Here is a 16,203-nt window from a genome sequence, read left to right as displayed (position 1 = left end):
TTGTTGAAAGTTTGCTAGTCAGTGATGCTTTTGTTTATTAGTTTGTCTTGTGCATCACGCAGTGAAGGGGGATTGGTTTTAAGTGAGAGGGTACTAGTTCAAGGAGCCCAGGTGGCAGGGTACAGGTGCGTAGCCTTATCTCTGAAGGGCCTATTAGTGGTGGTGGTGGTGAAGGAGTGAAAGGGCCGCAGAGAGACCTTCGAGTATAAATTGCCTGGAGAGTACCAGTGCTTACAGTCAAAGAAATATGCAGTGATGAGTCAGGAATGCATTTGTACTATATTGTCTGTGCCTTTTAAAATGTGATGAAGTGTAATTATTTGGTGGACATTTCATTACTTTAAGTAAATCAATGTGCGTTATTCAGTCTTGTTTTTATGTCCCTGTCCACTTCTGAAGTTAGTGATTTATCTGTGCTACCTCACGTCATGTGAGAGATCTCTGCTCTGGTCTCGGACAGGTTGTGTACCTCCCCAAAGACTACAGTGTGGCAATAGTGCAGCCTGTTGGGTTCTGCCGGGAATTAAGTAGTGTGCTGTATGTCCCTGTCTGAAGCACTTTACAACATTATCGTTGAACATTCATTTAATTACTGGGGGCCTATTCATTAACTACACTTTCTGTTCTTTTTGTTAGCAACAGAGTAGCAGCACTCACATGCTATAAAATGCAATTCACAAACCTAAGTACGGTTTGCCGCCTTACTTATACATTCTATGCAGAGATCCGTACACGTAGGCCTATGTTTCAGTAGTAAATTCAAGAGGGATGGGGATGTGACTGGAATTGGGAATACTGAAACTTGGGAAAGTTAACCCCTTCGATGCTTGTGACGGAACGGTTCCGTCACGAGCGCCGGTTGGGCTGTGCTTATGACGGAACCGTTCCGTCATGGCCACGCCCGTTGCTTAGAACCTTCAGCACAGTGCGAAAATTCGCTCTGCGCTGAAGGTGTTAAGGAGAGTTTTAGGGGAGGTCATGCAGATACAAAACACACACAAACACAACATTAAGCACCTTGCTATTTACAGACTGCATTTACAAAGTTACTACAGCCAAGAACGTGTCAAAAGTTGTAAATGCACTCCATCCCAGTCTTTTAGTGAAGTCATCTCCAAACATGACTACGTACAGGTACTGCAGCACACTCCCATACAAAATAAGGATGGCAGGGACTTAAAATAACAGCTCACAGGAAATGTTTAAATATATAAAGCAACTCCAACTTTTTAAAAAATTACATATTTTGTTTACTTTAAAAGTATATATATATATATAAATTTAATAATCAACAATTATTATATTATAAAATGTAATAATACATGTACTTTAATATTAACGTTATAATAAAATATAAAATATATGTAAATTAATTTTTTGCAGCTACAAATAATTATAATCCCACCTTTTAAATAAAAAAAATGTTTTGATGTAGGTGGGATTTTTCGAACTTATTCTTTAGGAATATTATTGTTAAACTAAATTTTAAAAATGTAAGTATTTAACACACTTTTAATTTCATGTGCTGTACTTTTTTATAGCATTCGTTTTAGATTGAAAATAAATACAAGTATTTCACATTAATATTTTATGAACAAATATATGTATATACTTAATATTTGTTTTTAAAGTTTATTAAACCTTAATAAATGTCCTGATGTTTTACTAGACGGATATCTCTGACCCAGTTGCAGAGTCCCCATCCTACGAGTTAAAAGTTCAGAGTAGTAACTTTACACTTGGAAATTCCGGGATGGAGACATCTAAGTTTATACATAGGAATAACTATACATTTGGAAATGAAGAATAGCAAAAAAAGTGTAAATTTACTCCTAGGTGCAGGAGTGTATTTACACATGAGTAAATCTACATATGTAAATGTACTTCTATGACTTGGGCCCAGTGCGTGGTCTGTTTAGAAATAAGTAGAGGATTGTGCCCTGTGTCGGAAGTACAGTGCATAGTATGTGGTGCTCTTAAACAAGGACAGCAGAGCAGTGTATAAATCTCTCTCTTGAGTGCAAGGAGCAGCACGCTAACTTAAGTGCAGTTAAACACGCCGTTTTGCACGTTTCTTTCTTCTTGTGGTTGCCTAGAAATACAGACCAGTTGCTGCTTTTGGTACGTGGCGAAGTAACGGTCCTTGTGTTTTAAAAATCTGTGGAGTCAAACTAAATAAGACAAATTAGGATAGGGGTACATTGGGCCCCTCACTCTAGATGTACCAATGATCCCTGTTAAAAGTCACATGATTTGCAAGTAGAATGTCCATCCTCTGTAATTTGCAAAGGTATTCCCAGTTGCTCTGAAGCAAGAGGGCACACACCTTCGGGTGCATTCAGCTTTTCCACTAGGGCACCAAGTAGCAGTGCCAGATTAAACCCTGTAGATGCCCCTAGGCAGTCTAAATGTATGGGGACTCCCCTCACAAATGATCTCTTAATGCGTTTTTTAATTTTACTAACCAACACTCACAACTGACAGTACACATACGTAGTTTGTACCGGATTTTTTTTACAAACTGACAGCTGCCAGAAGATGAGCTTTTAAAAGACAAACTGTTATGTGAATCTGATGTCTCTGTTTTATGTACTTTAAGTTGTTAATGGGTTCATTACATTAATACAGCATTTTCTCTATAGAGTCTTTAGTGTAAAGTTTTCGTTTCTTTGAGTTGATTCATATTTTTCTATCTTTTGGTAACAATTTAAGAAAGCTTGATTGTAATGTTCTTACTTACAAGATCAAATCCATAATGTTTGGATCTGTTGTCGAATGGCCCCTCAAAGTAGTGGGGCCCATAGGCTGGTGCCTAATTTGCCTATTTGGTAAGCCAGAACTCCAGAGGAGGTGGGGGTCTCCCTGATGACCTGCCACAATGTGCCTATACTACTATTAATCAGTACCGTGGAAATGCAATGTTTAGTCCCATCTTTTCGAAATGTTTCTGTGGCATGGTCCACACAGAGCCATACCTCTGCTCCAAAGGCTTTAAGTGGGCCGGTCCTTTCAGGTCTAAGACCAGGAAGTTATTTAAAATGGACATTGAAAAGGGCCCCTATTAGACTCTATATTCATGTCCTTAACTTAACAGGCAAATAACACTAATCCATTTCTGAGCAATAACGTTTTTTTAACATTTTTAACATTCAATGCAATCTATGTGTACAATGTGATTCCCGTTTATATTTCACGTTTAACACTCTTTGGGAATGCAAGATTATGTAAACTATTTCTAGAACATTGTGTTTCTGTACTTTTTCGTGTAACATATTGCTCTTATATAATGCATTTTTGGAACTGAGTCGTCTTCATGTGTTTACAAGGGGCCATCTTGAGAGTTCTGGTGTTTGGGCTGAATGCAGAGCGAGTTTCTCACAGTGCCTATCCGTGGATCAACAAGCATTGGAAATGCAATAGGTCTCGCAGCATTAGAGTTAGTGCTTTTAGAATTGTTTATGGGTTTTTTGTTGTAAATCTTTAGCATTTTTGTTTCCTGTAGCCAATGCTAAAGAATTACAAATAAAAAAAGCCATAAACAATTCTAAAAGCTCTAACTAAAAATCCTCCGAGACCTATTGCACTGTGTGAGGGTGAGGGGTTGAGGGTGAGTGAGGGTGAGGGTGAGTGAGGGTGAGTGAGGGGTTGAGGGTGAGTGAGGGGTTGAGGGTGAGTGAGGGGTTGAGGGTGAGTGAGAGTGAGGGTGAGTGAGGGTGAGTGAGGGTGAATGTGAGTTAGCGTGAGGGGTTGAGGGTGGGTGAGGGTGAGGTGTTGAGGGTGAGTGAGGATGAGTGAGGGTGAGTGAGGGGTTGAGGGTGAGTGAGGGTGAGTGAGGGTGAGTGAGGGTGGGTGAGTGAGGGTGAGTGAGGGTGAGTGAGGGTGAGTGAGGGGTTGAGGGTGAGGTGTTGAGGGTGAGGGGTTGAGGGTGAGGGGTTGAGGGTGAGGGTGAGGGGGTGAGGGGTTGAGGGTTGAGGCAAATCTGTGCAGATCGATCCAGCTTGACTGCAAAAAACAACTGTGTGAAAAGACTGTGTAGCAGACTGATCTGGACTTAACGATACAATATTGACCGAAGTTTCATAACTAACACTCTCAAGTGCAAAGCAACCCAAACATAAAAGTAATTCACATTTACCCAGAGTACAACATATGAAATATATTGCTTGCTCGGCCTGTGTGGTGTGTTCATGTGAGCCCACTGTAATCTATTGTGATGCACTGCCATGCAAAGTATGGGCAGACTCACCGGGAAGACGGAAGCTCCGGACTGCTTGCCGATGACTGGCTGTTGTGTGATTTTACAGCCCCAGCTGGTGGTTTTGGTTTAATTTTTGCTCCATTCAGGGGACCCCTATTCAGCCAAGGACGGTCTCATAAATCTTAAAGATACGGGAGGCTTGGGAGTCCCTCGACCAATTCTGTAGGGTGGAGAGGCGCCAGTTTGCGTTAGGCTTCTTAGTTTGAGCCTGCTGCCTGAAAAAACTCCGGCCAGGCTGCCCTCTAGGAAGAAAGAAGCCATTGCATATTGCATCTGGGGATAGCGCCGATGGATGGTTGGACAGCTTTCTTGAGGGTCTCTCGAGCGTCCCTTGAACTGGGGGGGAGGGGGCTTGCTGTGGCATTGGCTAGTATGCGGGGAGGGGTGGTCAACCCATCCTAAGACTGCATGCGCGCAGCCCTGATGCCTTTCAGGCTAACTGAACGGAACAGAAATACTGTAAACTCCAGCTTATTGGGAGAGGGAAATAAAAGGTTAATGAAGGTTAATTCCATCGACAATAATCACGGAGTAAACAACGAGCAATCGAGTGAAAAGGCGCGGGAGTGCCGAGCGCAGTCCCAGAGAGGCCTCGGATTTACAACCAGCTGCTTGGGAAGAGAGCGAGTGGAGGAAGGGGAGCCGGGTGATGGCAGAGAGGCAAAGGCGGGCAGTGCAAGGCTGCAAAAAGCGCGGGGTGGTGAAAGAGACATGGAGCGGGAGAGAGAGGCAAAGAGCGACACTGAGAGAGAGAGGAGGAGGAAGGGAGGTAAACTGAGAGATACAATGAAGGAAAGAAAAGCTGGTAGATCATGTCCAAGGCGAGACTGCAGAGTAACAGGGGCTGGGGCATAAAGAGTGACATATTAAGGGCTTGATTTATCAGTGTGTTTTACTCAGACTGCCTCTATTGGGAAATGCGTTCGTCGGTACACTGTGGCCTGTGGAGAGCAGTCGACGGTAAGCAAGGGGTAGAGTTGGAAGGAGATGAGGGGAATGAAATGCAAACGAGAGAAACATGTAGGCAGAGATGGATTGCAAGAGGGAGCGGGTGAAGGGGGTGGAACTGGGCGAGCACGTAACACGGCGGGCAGGGGAGGGGGCGGAGAGGGGAGAGGTGCGACACGGCAGGAAGACGGAAGGAAGAGAGGGGAGGGGGAGGAGAAATGCGACACGGCGGGAGGGGGGTAGATCATGTCCAAGATAAAGAAGAACAGAGCGAGACTGCAGAGTAACAGGGGCTGGGGCATAAAGAGTGACATATTAAGGGCTTGATTTATCAGTGTGTTTTACTCAGACTGCCTCTATTGGGAAATGCGTTTGTCGGTACACTGTGGCCTGTGGAGAGCAGTCGACGGTAAGCAAGGGGTAGAGTTGGAAGGAGATGAGGGGAATGAAATGCAAACGAGAGAAACATGTAGGCAGAGATGGATTGCAAGAGGGAGCGGGTGAAGGGGGTGGAACTGGGCGAGCACGTAACACGGCGGGCAGGGGAGGGGGCGGAGAGGGGAGAGGTGCGACACGGCAGGAAGACGGAAGGAAGAGAGGGGAGGGGGAGGAGAAATGCGACACGGCGGGAGGGGGCGGAGCGGGTAAACATAGACGGACGTGCACGCGCACGCGCTTTTAAGGTCAATGCGCATGCGCATAAGCTTAATGCGCATGCGCATTGACCTTAAAAGTCACGGGCACTGCAAGGAATCGCCACGATTCCTTGCAGTGTGGATAAAGAGTGGATAACTCGCAATACTCTCGCCTTGCTCGATGCGCATGCGCATCGACAGGCGAGACCTAAAAAGGAGTTTAGAATACACGGTCATTCGATCATTGGCCTCTCACAGAGCAACGGTCACTAATTCCAGTTGTGTGTGCAGATGTATGCGAAGGAAGTACACAGTTGTCAAAATATTTGACAAGGTGAAAGTAAAATAAAATGCAGTGCTTACAGGTGAATGCGTGCATTGTATGCGATGAAGTGAATGGGATGCAAGGCAGTGCATTCAGCAGAGAGTGAAAAGTGGGTGCAGAAGAGGAAAGAGCTAAGGTGTCAAATATGCATATGGAAGCAATGTGGAGAGAAAAGGGTCGTACATGTCTAACAAAGAATGAACATAACAGGAGTCATTCATTGAGAGGCTCTGAAGACCACTACCCAGTACACAGGCCTCAGTAGTGTTGTTTACATACTCAAGCCAGGCCCTTCATTACATAGGCCACACACCCTTAGGAAACCCCCCGGTTTTTGTCATCTCTCTTAGAGCCCTGCCTGCGCCCACCCGCCTCGCTCTGCCCCTGGGGTGCCGCTCCTAGGCCCTGCTGTGCACAGTGAGCTGGAGCTGCCATGATGAAAGGTTCCGGGTGGGTTCTAGGTTCCCCGTCCGGCCCCCTCGTTCGAGTGCGCTCTTACCATGCAGCTGTCCCGGGGGTGGCGGCCCCGGTTGGCGGGGGTGGCAGCAGGTGGTGGCTGGCACGCAGCGGGCTGGTCCGGGCCTTCATGCGCGCTCTCTGCAGCAGCTGCTTGGCCTGTTCATGGCGGGCGCTGAGGGCCAGCTCCGGCGGAGGCTCCGACGACCTGCCGGGAGGGGGAGGGAAGAGATAAACACGCGGATTACAGGGGCTTTGGCAATGACGACAGGTGTCTGTCTGCCTGCCGCGCGACGCAGCAGGGGGACCGGACGCTGTGTGCAGTCTGCGGGGAAGAGCAAAGACGAGGCGCACACGAGGGGAACAATTAAACACACAGGACATGGCTCAACCAAGCTTCCTTTTTCACACAAACACTTGTTAGTTGCTCTCTACACAGTGACCCTCTCTCGCAGCTATTCTCCCCTTCTCATCTCATTGTTACCCAGGCTGTTCTGTATTCTTTCTTTAAACAATGTTCTTCTCTTGTCTCACCTATTTTCTCTTCTCCGTGTCTCTGTATCTCTCTCTCTCGAGTGTTGTTTCCTCTTCCCTTCACGTCTGACTCTATCGTTCTCTTTTGCACTGTCTAACGTTCTCTCGTTTCAGGCACTCTTATTTTATGGATCTCTCGTGCAAAAGTGCTCTCTCCTTCCTTTCCGCTCTTGTTCTCTCTCTTTACCTAAACTATGCTCTCTTGTTTCATGATCTCTTTTCTCATGGCTCACCTGTTTCTTTCTATTTCTTTGGGCTTACCTTGCTCTCCTTTCTCTTTCCATGAACTCTCTTTTCTCTATCTCTCATCTATGGAACGGAACGTCTCTAGTACTCGCTCATCTCTCTCTTTGGAATCACTTTTATATTTCCCTAGAGTCACTTCACTCAGATTTATCTATTTTCTCTTGTTTCCGTTTCCCCTCCTCTCAGTTTCCCTGTGCTTTTTACAAAGCATTCTTTGCTTCTTTCCTGCTCCCTCTATTTTTTCTGTTTCCATAGTTCCTTTCGCTCTCTCATTCTCTCTTTTCTATGTAGATGGTCATTCGTGTGATTTCCTTAACCCTTCATCTTCATTGACCCCTCTTCCTCCCCCAGCTCAGACCACACAATTAATAATGAAACAAAACTATACGTGACAACAACTCAACATTCTGCAGTTCCTTGAATATCATCTCTGTTAGACTTGTGGTATATAACAAGTCTTTGTTTTCTGGTAGCATTAGGTTTTTTAATTTTCTAAATTTGGAAATGTTTCAAATGCTCTAGGGAGCAATGTTAATGGAAGAATATGTTGCATTCTTTATGCATTAGTTATAAATTCTAATTCCTTCTATTTCCAAACACATTTAGTGTTAACAGTGATTTGAATTAGATATGCAAAAGGACTTTTCCGAAATGGAGAGAAAAGTGCATGCCATGTTTTTTGATCCAGATAGCTTGCAACCAAGAGAGTGGTTTTATATCTAAAGTCAAGCGTTTCACTAAGAAACACCCATGTCTAGAGATGCCTATCATTAGAGCCACCTGGGATAGCTGCTTTAAGAGGTGGATTTTGAACAAACATCTCAAAAGCTATTGTTTCCATGATATCTACCTGCCAGTCCGAAAGGTGGGGATTATGCTACAGCAGACTTTTGCACTCTCTCTCTCATCCGCTGCTACCTCATCTGCCCACATACTCTAAATCAACCTGCTCTTTCCTACTCCAACCCTCCTCCCGCCATGTTCAGCACACTTTTCATTTTCTCTTTTCACCCTCTTTACAGTGGCACCATAAGCTCCCATCTTAGTAAGAACAGGCAAGAAAAAGCTAATAACAATAAGCATGGGAGAAAGAAGATGGATGGAGACAATGTTAAAGAGGAAAAAGTTGACATGGAAGGAAGGTATAAATAAAGGAGGAAGGGGTGAGTGAAACATAAAAGGAATGGTAAAAGGAAGGATGGGAGAAAGGAAAGAAGGAATTGAAGGCAAAAGGACCAATGAGCGAATGGATAGAAGGCTGAAAGGATGGGCTAAATGGAAAGATGGATGGATAAAATGATGGATGCATACATAAATGACAGGCTTGATGGATGGATGCATTGACAGGGATGGACAGAGTGGCAATGGGCTGGTGAATAGTAAAAGGATGGATGGATTAAACGATGGCTGATAGAAGGGTGAAAACATCAACCAATGCAAAGTGGAAAGGGTGGAAGGTAGACATGTGAACAGATGGCTGTACTGGTCAATGGATGAAAGGAATAGTGAAAAGGTTGGAATGATGGAAATGAGAGAGCGGATGGATGGACGTTGGATGTGTGGGTGGTAATTTCACTGAGTGGATCCATACATGGACGTTAAAAATAGTGAAGGAAACTTTTCAAGAGAAAGTTGGGCTCACTTGCTTGGCTTCCTCAGGGACATTACTGGTTTGATGCACTATTTTAAATTCTGTCTGCTCCTTTGTTTCTTCCTTAGATCTGGCTAGACAGTGCAACTGTCTGCAATGCCTTTTGTTATAAATTCAGTAAAATATACAAAGAGTGGTGTTTGGCTCCTGCCAGAGGAATAACACTCTCTTACCTCCTGCTATTGGCTATTTGATGTACCATTCTGCTTTGCACTGAAGGCATCCATTGGAATGCATAAAGGACTATTTCACATCTGAAATGTACACTTGATCGTCGCACAGTTTTTTATATTTCATTCTTCCTCCCTTGTATGCATCCTAAACAGAAAAAAAACCTTTATTGCTCTAGTTTTTCCCCAGCATTGGCAAAGCCAAGGGTGTAATGCGATAAACAGCTTTTGTGCATGAAGCGAATGTGTGAACTCCTGTGTTTACCGGAGTTGGCACATTCGATCCAGCCCAGACCTGTTGGCTTTGCCAATGCTTGTCTAGATTGTATTTTATTTCTACCGCTTTCCTTTTGCAGGGCTTCCTCCTCTACCTCCCAGCTCCTGCCACCATGACGTCTCGACCCGTCCACTCTCGGCGGGGGGAGGGATCCATGGGGAAACTGAGGAATGGTCTACAACAGAAGGGTGGCTTATTACCCACTTGGAAGCACAAAGGGCGTTTTCATTAAAGCCGCTGCGGGAAGGGCTAATAAATATTTCCTGAAAGGCTTAAAAAGAGTACGGGGCGTGGCGGGAGCTAACAGGGCCCCCCTCCCGAGACACAGTCCACCCTGTGTGCTGGTTCCTGCCCTTTCCCCAGAAAAACGCGCTAAAATCCCAGTCTGGTCATAAAATGTCAAAAAACAGAAACCTACACATCGAAGAGAAGAAAGTCTGATGTGTCTGTCATCAACTCTGACAGACACGTGGCACCCCTCATGTCAAACATTGTTCAGTCATACTCGGCTTGTCAATCACGTACTATGCTTGTCTTTTCCTTAAAAAACAGTCTTAAAGGTATGTTTTTTTAAAGAGATTTTAATGGGCTCAGAGACATCGTATTTTGTAGCGATACAATTTGATTTTGTCATATGTTTGTTACCTAGCTGCCACGTTTTCAGCATACTAATGAGTGACATTTTCTTGTTTACACCGAATTTATGAGTGACGATATGTCTATCACGTGTGACACTTTGAGGAATGGCATTTTATCGAGAGGAGTTAGGAAGAAAACGTGTGGACCAAAACCACGAATGGTCCATGTATTGCAGCACCTTGATTCGAATACCAGCTCCAACACTGGGCTGGTTCAGATTTCTAAAGTTGTCGTTCATCAGGGCCCAAAGTGCTGTGGCTCCTTTATGTTTTTAAATAACATTAAAGAATCGAATCTGGGTGATTCATTTTGAGAGCTCATCGCACTGACTACCATTAACCTGAGAATCCTTTCAAATGTGTCTGCTGCAGCCCTCTGTCATCATCTGCTCAGCAGGAGGAAGTTGATGGTACTTCCATAAAGTGCCGCTTCCCGCTCTCAGTGGGCAGCTTCTTCTCCTGCCCCAAGTTATTCTTTTGTTCTTCTGCGGGAGTCCGGAGCTGAGGAGCCAACCGGCCAGCGGCTTCAAGCTGGAAAAATACACAGGGCCTCGTTTACTCGGCCAGGGGCGGCTCTAAGCTCATGGCGGCCCTGGGCAGGGAGCGTAGGTAGGTGGCCCCGGAAGAGGGGGTCCGGGCGGGGCGGAGCGCGGAGGTCATTGAAGGGGGGGTCAGGGTGTTTAGAAGTAGAACAGAGCCGGAGGCCGCCAAATCCCTGCCAGGGGCTGCCACGCAAATATGTATCCATTCTCAGAGGATTATTATATTAAGGATATATATTGGTGTGGTGGCCCCTGGGGTTTGGTGGCCCTGTGCACACAGCTTGCACATGCCTAAGTCCGCCCCTGACTCGGCCCTTGCGCCGTGGACCTGTGTGGCTTTTCAAGGCCTTGTAGATATGGACTGAGGCAACGCAGCGCAAGTCGCCGCGTTGACTCACTCTGCGATAGCGAGGCGTGCCGTGGGCGTTACAGTGACACCCATGGCTTTTGACACATTCCCTGATGTACAAGATTTGGTGAACCTGGGAATGCGTCAAAAGCCTACACCTCCCGAGGGGTGGTGTAGCAGAGGTGCAACAAGGAGAAATAACATTATTTCTCCTTGTTTTTCCCCTTTTCTATGTGTGCTGCACTCTGCAGCACACATAGAAAGAGGAAATCACCTCCATTGATTATTTTTGTGCAGGAAGGTGTCCCTTCCTGCATAACACCAATCTTCCCTAAAACATAGGCACTCTTGCACCATGGCACAAGGGTGCTTGCGTTGGCACATGGCAGCTTGTGCTCCAGCGCTAGAGGAAAGACAGGAATGTGCTGTATCTGATAGATATGGCACATTCCTGCCCTTTTGACGTAGGAAGCCTTGCGGCGCTGCCCTATGTCAAAAGATTGAAAATGAGGCCCACAGTGTGCCCCACGTGGCCCCACAACAAACACGTAAACAGTGTGAGAAGTGGACTTATCCTGGTGGCCAGCAGGCGTAACCCTGTCAGCAATGTCCCTGGCATAAGACACCTGGAGGGCTGAGGAGAAAGGGCATTATCTGTCAACAGGACTCAAGAATGCAGGCAAAGAGGCCTGGCTGCCCAGGTGCAGGTCTGGCCCCAAGAAAACAACATGATGATTAGCCAGTTCTCTGCTGGCCAGGGCAGGATTGGCAGCATTAATCCACAGTCATGGGGATGGGCAGATTCTCACTGGAAGTCAAGGCAAGGCGTCACTGGATCCAGGTGTGCTGCAGTCTGGCTGTTTGTTTGTTTTGTTTCAATTTCCACACAATGTTTCTGAGAGCAGAGACCAAGTGGTCTTGCTACACTCTCAGAGGCCGGACTCCGGCTTGGCCAAGGCTGTGCGCCGTGACTTGAACACAGCCAGCAGTGCTTTATTGTTTGTTTAGACTGTCTAATCAATGAGACAAATAAAAGCATGACTAATGCATTTTAGTGCGATGATGCAGATGCACTAAAATGCGTTAGTCTAACCCCTGATGCGTGGTACTTGGCAGGGCTGTTTGTGGAGAAAGCAGACTACCTTTTATTGAATCAAGCAGTTAGCAAACAATATATCACTGTGGAGTTTTGAAGTAGGACTCTTGCTCAGCTGTATAATGCATTGTTTTCTATGGTGATATTAGTGCATATTTTTTATATCTGTGTCAAAGTCACTGTTTAAAATCTCAATAAAAGAAAACCAAGCACTGGCAACGCCAGTAGGTCTGGCTTTAAAGGAATGTTGGTTGGTAATGTGATGCATTACAAGTAAATAGCATGGGAATAAATATGAATTTGTGTGGAAGCAAAGGCTAAAAGGTCAGGTGACAGTTGCATTGTCAAGCCAGACCTAAAAATCCATGTAGGTTAATGACTGCCTTTCCCCAGACTGTGCTGCTGCCAGAGACAAAAAATGAATAAAGTTATTGAAGACGCTTTAATACCATTTCACTGTTAGGTGTGTGACCCTGAAAGTTCAAGCTGGATAAATAAATAGAATGATCACAGCTGTGTGGCGTGCAAGCACTCTTTTTTTAGGATGCTGACAACTTATGCCCAATCAAAACATGTACTCCTGGCTCCCAACATGTGGGAGCCCTTTCTAATGATGCTCACATAATTGTCTCGCTACAGTTGCACTATCAAGCTAAACCATAACAAGCATTTGCAATGCAATAGGTCTCGCAGCATTTAAGTTTGAGTTACTGGCATTGTAAATGACAATGCTTTGCATAATCTTTGTTTTTTGGTGTCCGTGTGTGCATGGCAGTGGTGGTGTCTGTGTGTGCATGGCAGTGGTGGTGTCTGTGTGTGCATGGCAGTGGTGGTGTCCGTGTGTGTATGGGAGGGGTGGTGTCCGTGTGTGTATGGGAGGGGTGGTGTCTGTGTGTACATGGCAAAGGTGGTGTCCGTGTGTGTGTATGGCAATGGTGGTGTCCGTGCATGCATGGCAGTGGTGGTTTCCCTGTGTGTATGGCAGTGGTGGTGTTCGTGTGTGCATGGCAGTGGTGGTGTCTGTGTGTGTATGGCAGTGGTGGTGTCTGTGTGTGTATGGCAGTGGTGGTTTCCCTGTGTGTATGGCAGTGGTGGTGTCCCTGTGTGCATGGCAGTGATGGTGTCCGTGTGTGCATGGCAGTGATGGTGTCCGTGTGTGTATGGCAGTGGTGCTACGTATATAAGTGTGCTTGGCCTGTGGCCATAGATTAGACTAAGGGTGTGATCAGAGTGTGTGAGTGTTTTGTTTGAGGGGGCAAGTGTGCGTTTCTGTGAGTAGAAAGTGAAGTACGCAGTGTTGTGAATAGGCATGAACATTCGTTCATTTGAAAATACATTTTAAGCCTTGCAGGCATGATTCATCAGCCATGAGCTAAATAAGGCAATCAGTAATGAAGTGCCTTTTCAGCCATTTTATCAAATTGGCAAAATCGGATATTTGAGATCAATAACTTTAATTGAACTCTGATGGCCCATTTTTTATGGATTTGGTGGTTTCTCTGTGAAAGTGAGCACCACTACCATGAAACTGTGTGTGTGTGCGCGTGCATGTGTGTGAACACGCATGTGTGTGTGCCCATGTGTGTGGGGGTCTGTGTGTACATGTGCGTATGTGTGCGTGAGAATGGGTGCACACAAAAGTACTGGTAAAAAGATCACTTTATTGTTAATGGGCTATGAAGGGGGGCAGCGTGGTGCCGTGGGGTATTGTGGCTTGATGAATAAGCTTGTGCCGCACAGACGTTTGCGGGTTTTTTATGTGTGTAGCAGTACCACCCACGCCTCACCTTTGAGCCCAATCCATACAAAGCTTATGGGTGATGTGCATGCTGCTGGTGGGAGGTGGGGGAATTCTGGTGCCCCTGAGTTAAGGAATGGTGCAGGAAGATTGAATGGCGAGACTGGGGGAGAAACGAGTGGTAGCATCTTCCGGCAGAAAGAAGGGACTATTCATCCAAACTTTTCATTGGTCTTAATGCGGTTGTTATTTCAACTCTGATTACCACTCTGAAAGACTTGTCCTCAAATGCAAAAACCGAAGTACACTGCCGGTCGCTTTAAAGCTATGTCGGCACACGGAAACGACAGGACACGTAAACAAGAAAAACAGAAGACGGAAAGAATCCACGGACGGAATACACGGAGGACAGAGAAATCAGCAGCAGCATCCTAAATGCCCCCGGAAGTCCGCCGCGGCCGCCCCGGAAGTCAGACACGGTCGCCTGTGACGGGGGCGGGGCCACGTCCAGACCGGAAGAGGAGGCAGGCGGAGTCGATGCGTCTCGCGGCCCGGGGCTCCTGTGAGCGGTGTGGAGACCCGGGGCCGCGCTAGCAGGAGGTTGGGCGCCGCGTGCTGAGAGAAGAGTCCCCGACATTGCCCAGGTAAGTTTCAAAAGGCTGGGGGGGGCTTGGTGCACTTATGTGTGTGTGTATGCTCGTGTGTGTATGCGACGGTGACGGCGGGGGAGGGGGAGGGGGGGCCTCGGTGCACTTGTGTGTGTGTGTGCTCGCGCGCGTGTGTGTGTATGTATGTGTCAGGGGGGTGTCTCTGTATGTATGTATGTATGTGCGTGCATGGGCGCTTGTGTGTGTGTATGCGCATGCGTGTGTGGTGCTTGCGCTTCCCAGGAGACAGCGCCTGGCCACAGCGCGCGTTCCCGTTTCAAATCCACTCCAAGGATGCGCGCGGCCGAAACTGTCTCCTGGGAAGCACACTCGCTAACAAAAAATCTCTAGCGGAGACACAGCTGTGTTCGCTACGAGACCTAAAAATAATGTTGTGTAAAGACATTACAAAATGAATGGTGTGAGAAATCTAGGTTTATTCTTTTCTCTTAAACGTGATGCAGGATTGCAAGCATACATCTATTGATGTGGGGAAGGAGTGACCCCAGTTTACTACCAGATTGGAATCTTTAATGATGTACATAAAGGAGAGGGCTTTTGTCCGTGTGATGCTCTAAGGCTCTTGTTGTGGGTCTGGGGCAGTCAGTGATCACTCTGTACTATTCTTTACTCCTGGTGCCCAAGCACCAATTACATTATTGGATTCCAATTTAACATGCAAGTTTCATTGCTTTCTGCAGCATATAATACTGTAGACGCAAAGAGATCCTGAGACTTAGACAAGTGGACATAGACAGCCAGAGAAGACGACACAGGAGCTGAAAGACACTACACTGGTACATGCATACACATGGACAAGGATTCAAGGGCAAGGGGACAGTTACATGCTAACATTTAGTCCATATCATAACGAAACACAGCCACACGGAGGGATACAAATAAGGCTGGTTGCAAAGACAGTAGACATGAAGGCAACAGGCCAGGTATACACACAGTGTAAAAGGGAAACATGGGAACCGGGAGTAACCCTAAGACAAGTAGACACTAATACATAAAAACACAGGGGTTCAGCAACACAGGGAATGGTAGACACTAGGACAGGAGAAACAGGCACACAGAGAAACTGGTGTAGGAAAACATGGACTATAAGAAGGGCAGACACCGACACTGAGACAGAAAGACACAGATGATGAAATAGTGAAAAAAAAGGAAAAGAGACTGGAACACCGCTTACAGGGCAGGAGCACGCCAGGACAAGGAAACAGTGTGACTTGAATACATGGACACTGGAATAAAGATGCAGGGGCCATGGAAAGAGGGGGCTGTTGATTGTTAAGAGGATGTGACTAAGTCCGGAAGGCATATACCAAACGGACATCTAAAGCATGGTTCCAACAAGCTGTTATTAAAGGGACATAGGCGTACTGAGGAAATCATGGTGATTTCGTATTACAAGTCTTAGCCCTGACTGCTACGCAATGCCTAATCTACCCTCCCAATCTTTTTACATTTTCTGTTGTTTTTTTTAAGTGTCCCCATCGGGTATAAGTGTGAATAGTTGAAGGGTAGGTTTAGCTGAAAGGTTCCAGAGGGACAAGACAGAACACAGGCCCTACCAAAAATTGTAAGTGTCAGTATTCTTGAACGCATTGAACCTTTCTGCAGCTACAAACATGTCCAGTTCATAAGGATCAAGAGGTAGACAACCGTGTAATGACGTGACATATGGATG

The 16,203-nt window shown here is 46.1% G+C and overlaps 1 protein-coding gene across 1 annotated transcript in view; it reads right to left on the bottom strand.

The window, feature by feature from the left end:
* KIAA1614 (KIAA1614 ortholog) overlaps positions 1-16,203 on the bottom strand; it is a 260,979-nt gene that overhangs the window by 102,753 nt on the left and 142,023 nt on the right. Inside the window, exon 4 of the mRNA XM_086955481.1 lies at positions 6,666-6,830. Within this exon, the coding sequence (XP_086811607.1) occupies positions 6,666-6,830 (165 nt within the window). The remainder of the gene's footprint in view (positions 1-6,665; positions 6,831-16,203) is intronic.

The sequence above is a fragment of the Lissotriton vulgaris genome, chromosome 1_1, assembly GCF_964263255.1.
Source record: "Lissotriton vulgaris chromosome 1_1, aLisVul1.2, whole genome shotgun sequence".
NCBI lineage: Eukaryota > Metazoa > Chordata > Amphibia > Caudata > Salamandridae > Lissotriton > Lissotriton vulgaris.
The sequence above is the reverse complement of the archived record's forward strand: the minus strand, read 5'-3'. Positions and strand labels throughout refer to the sequence as shown.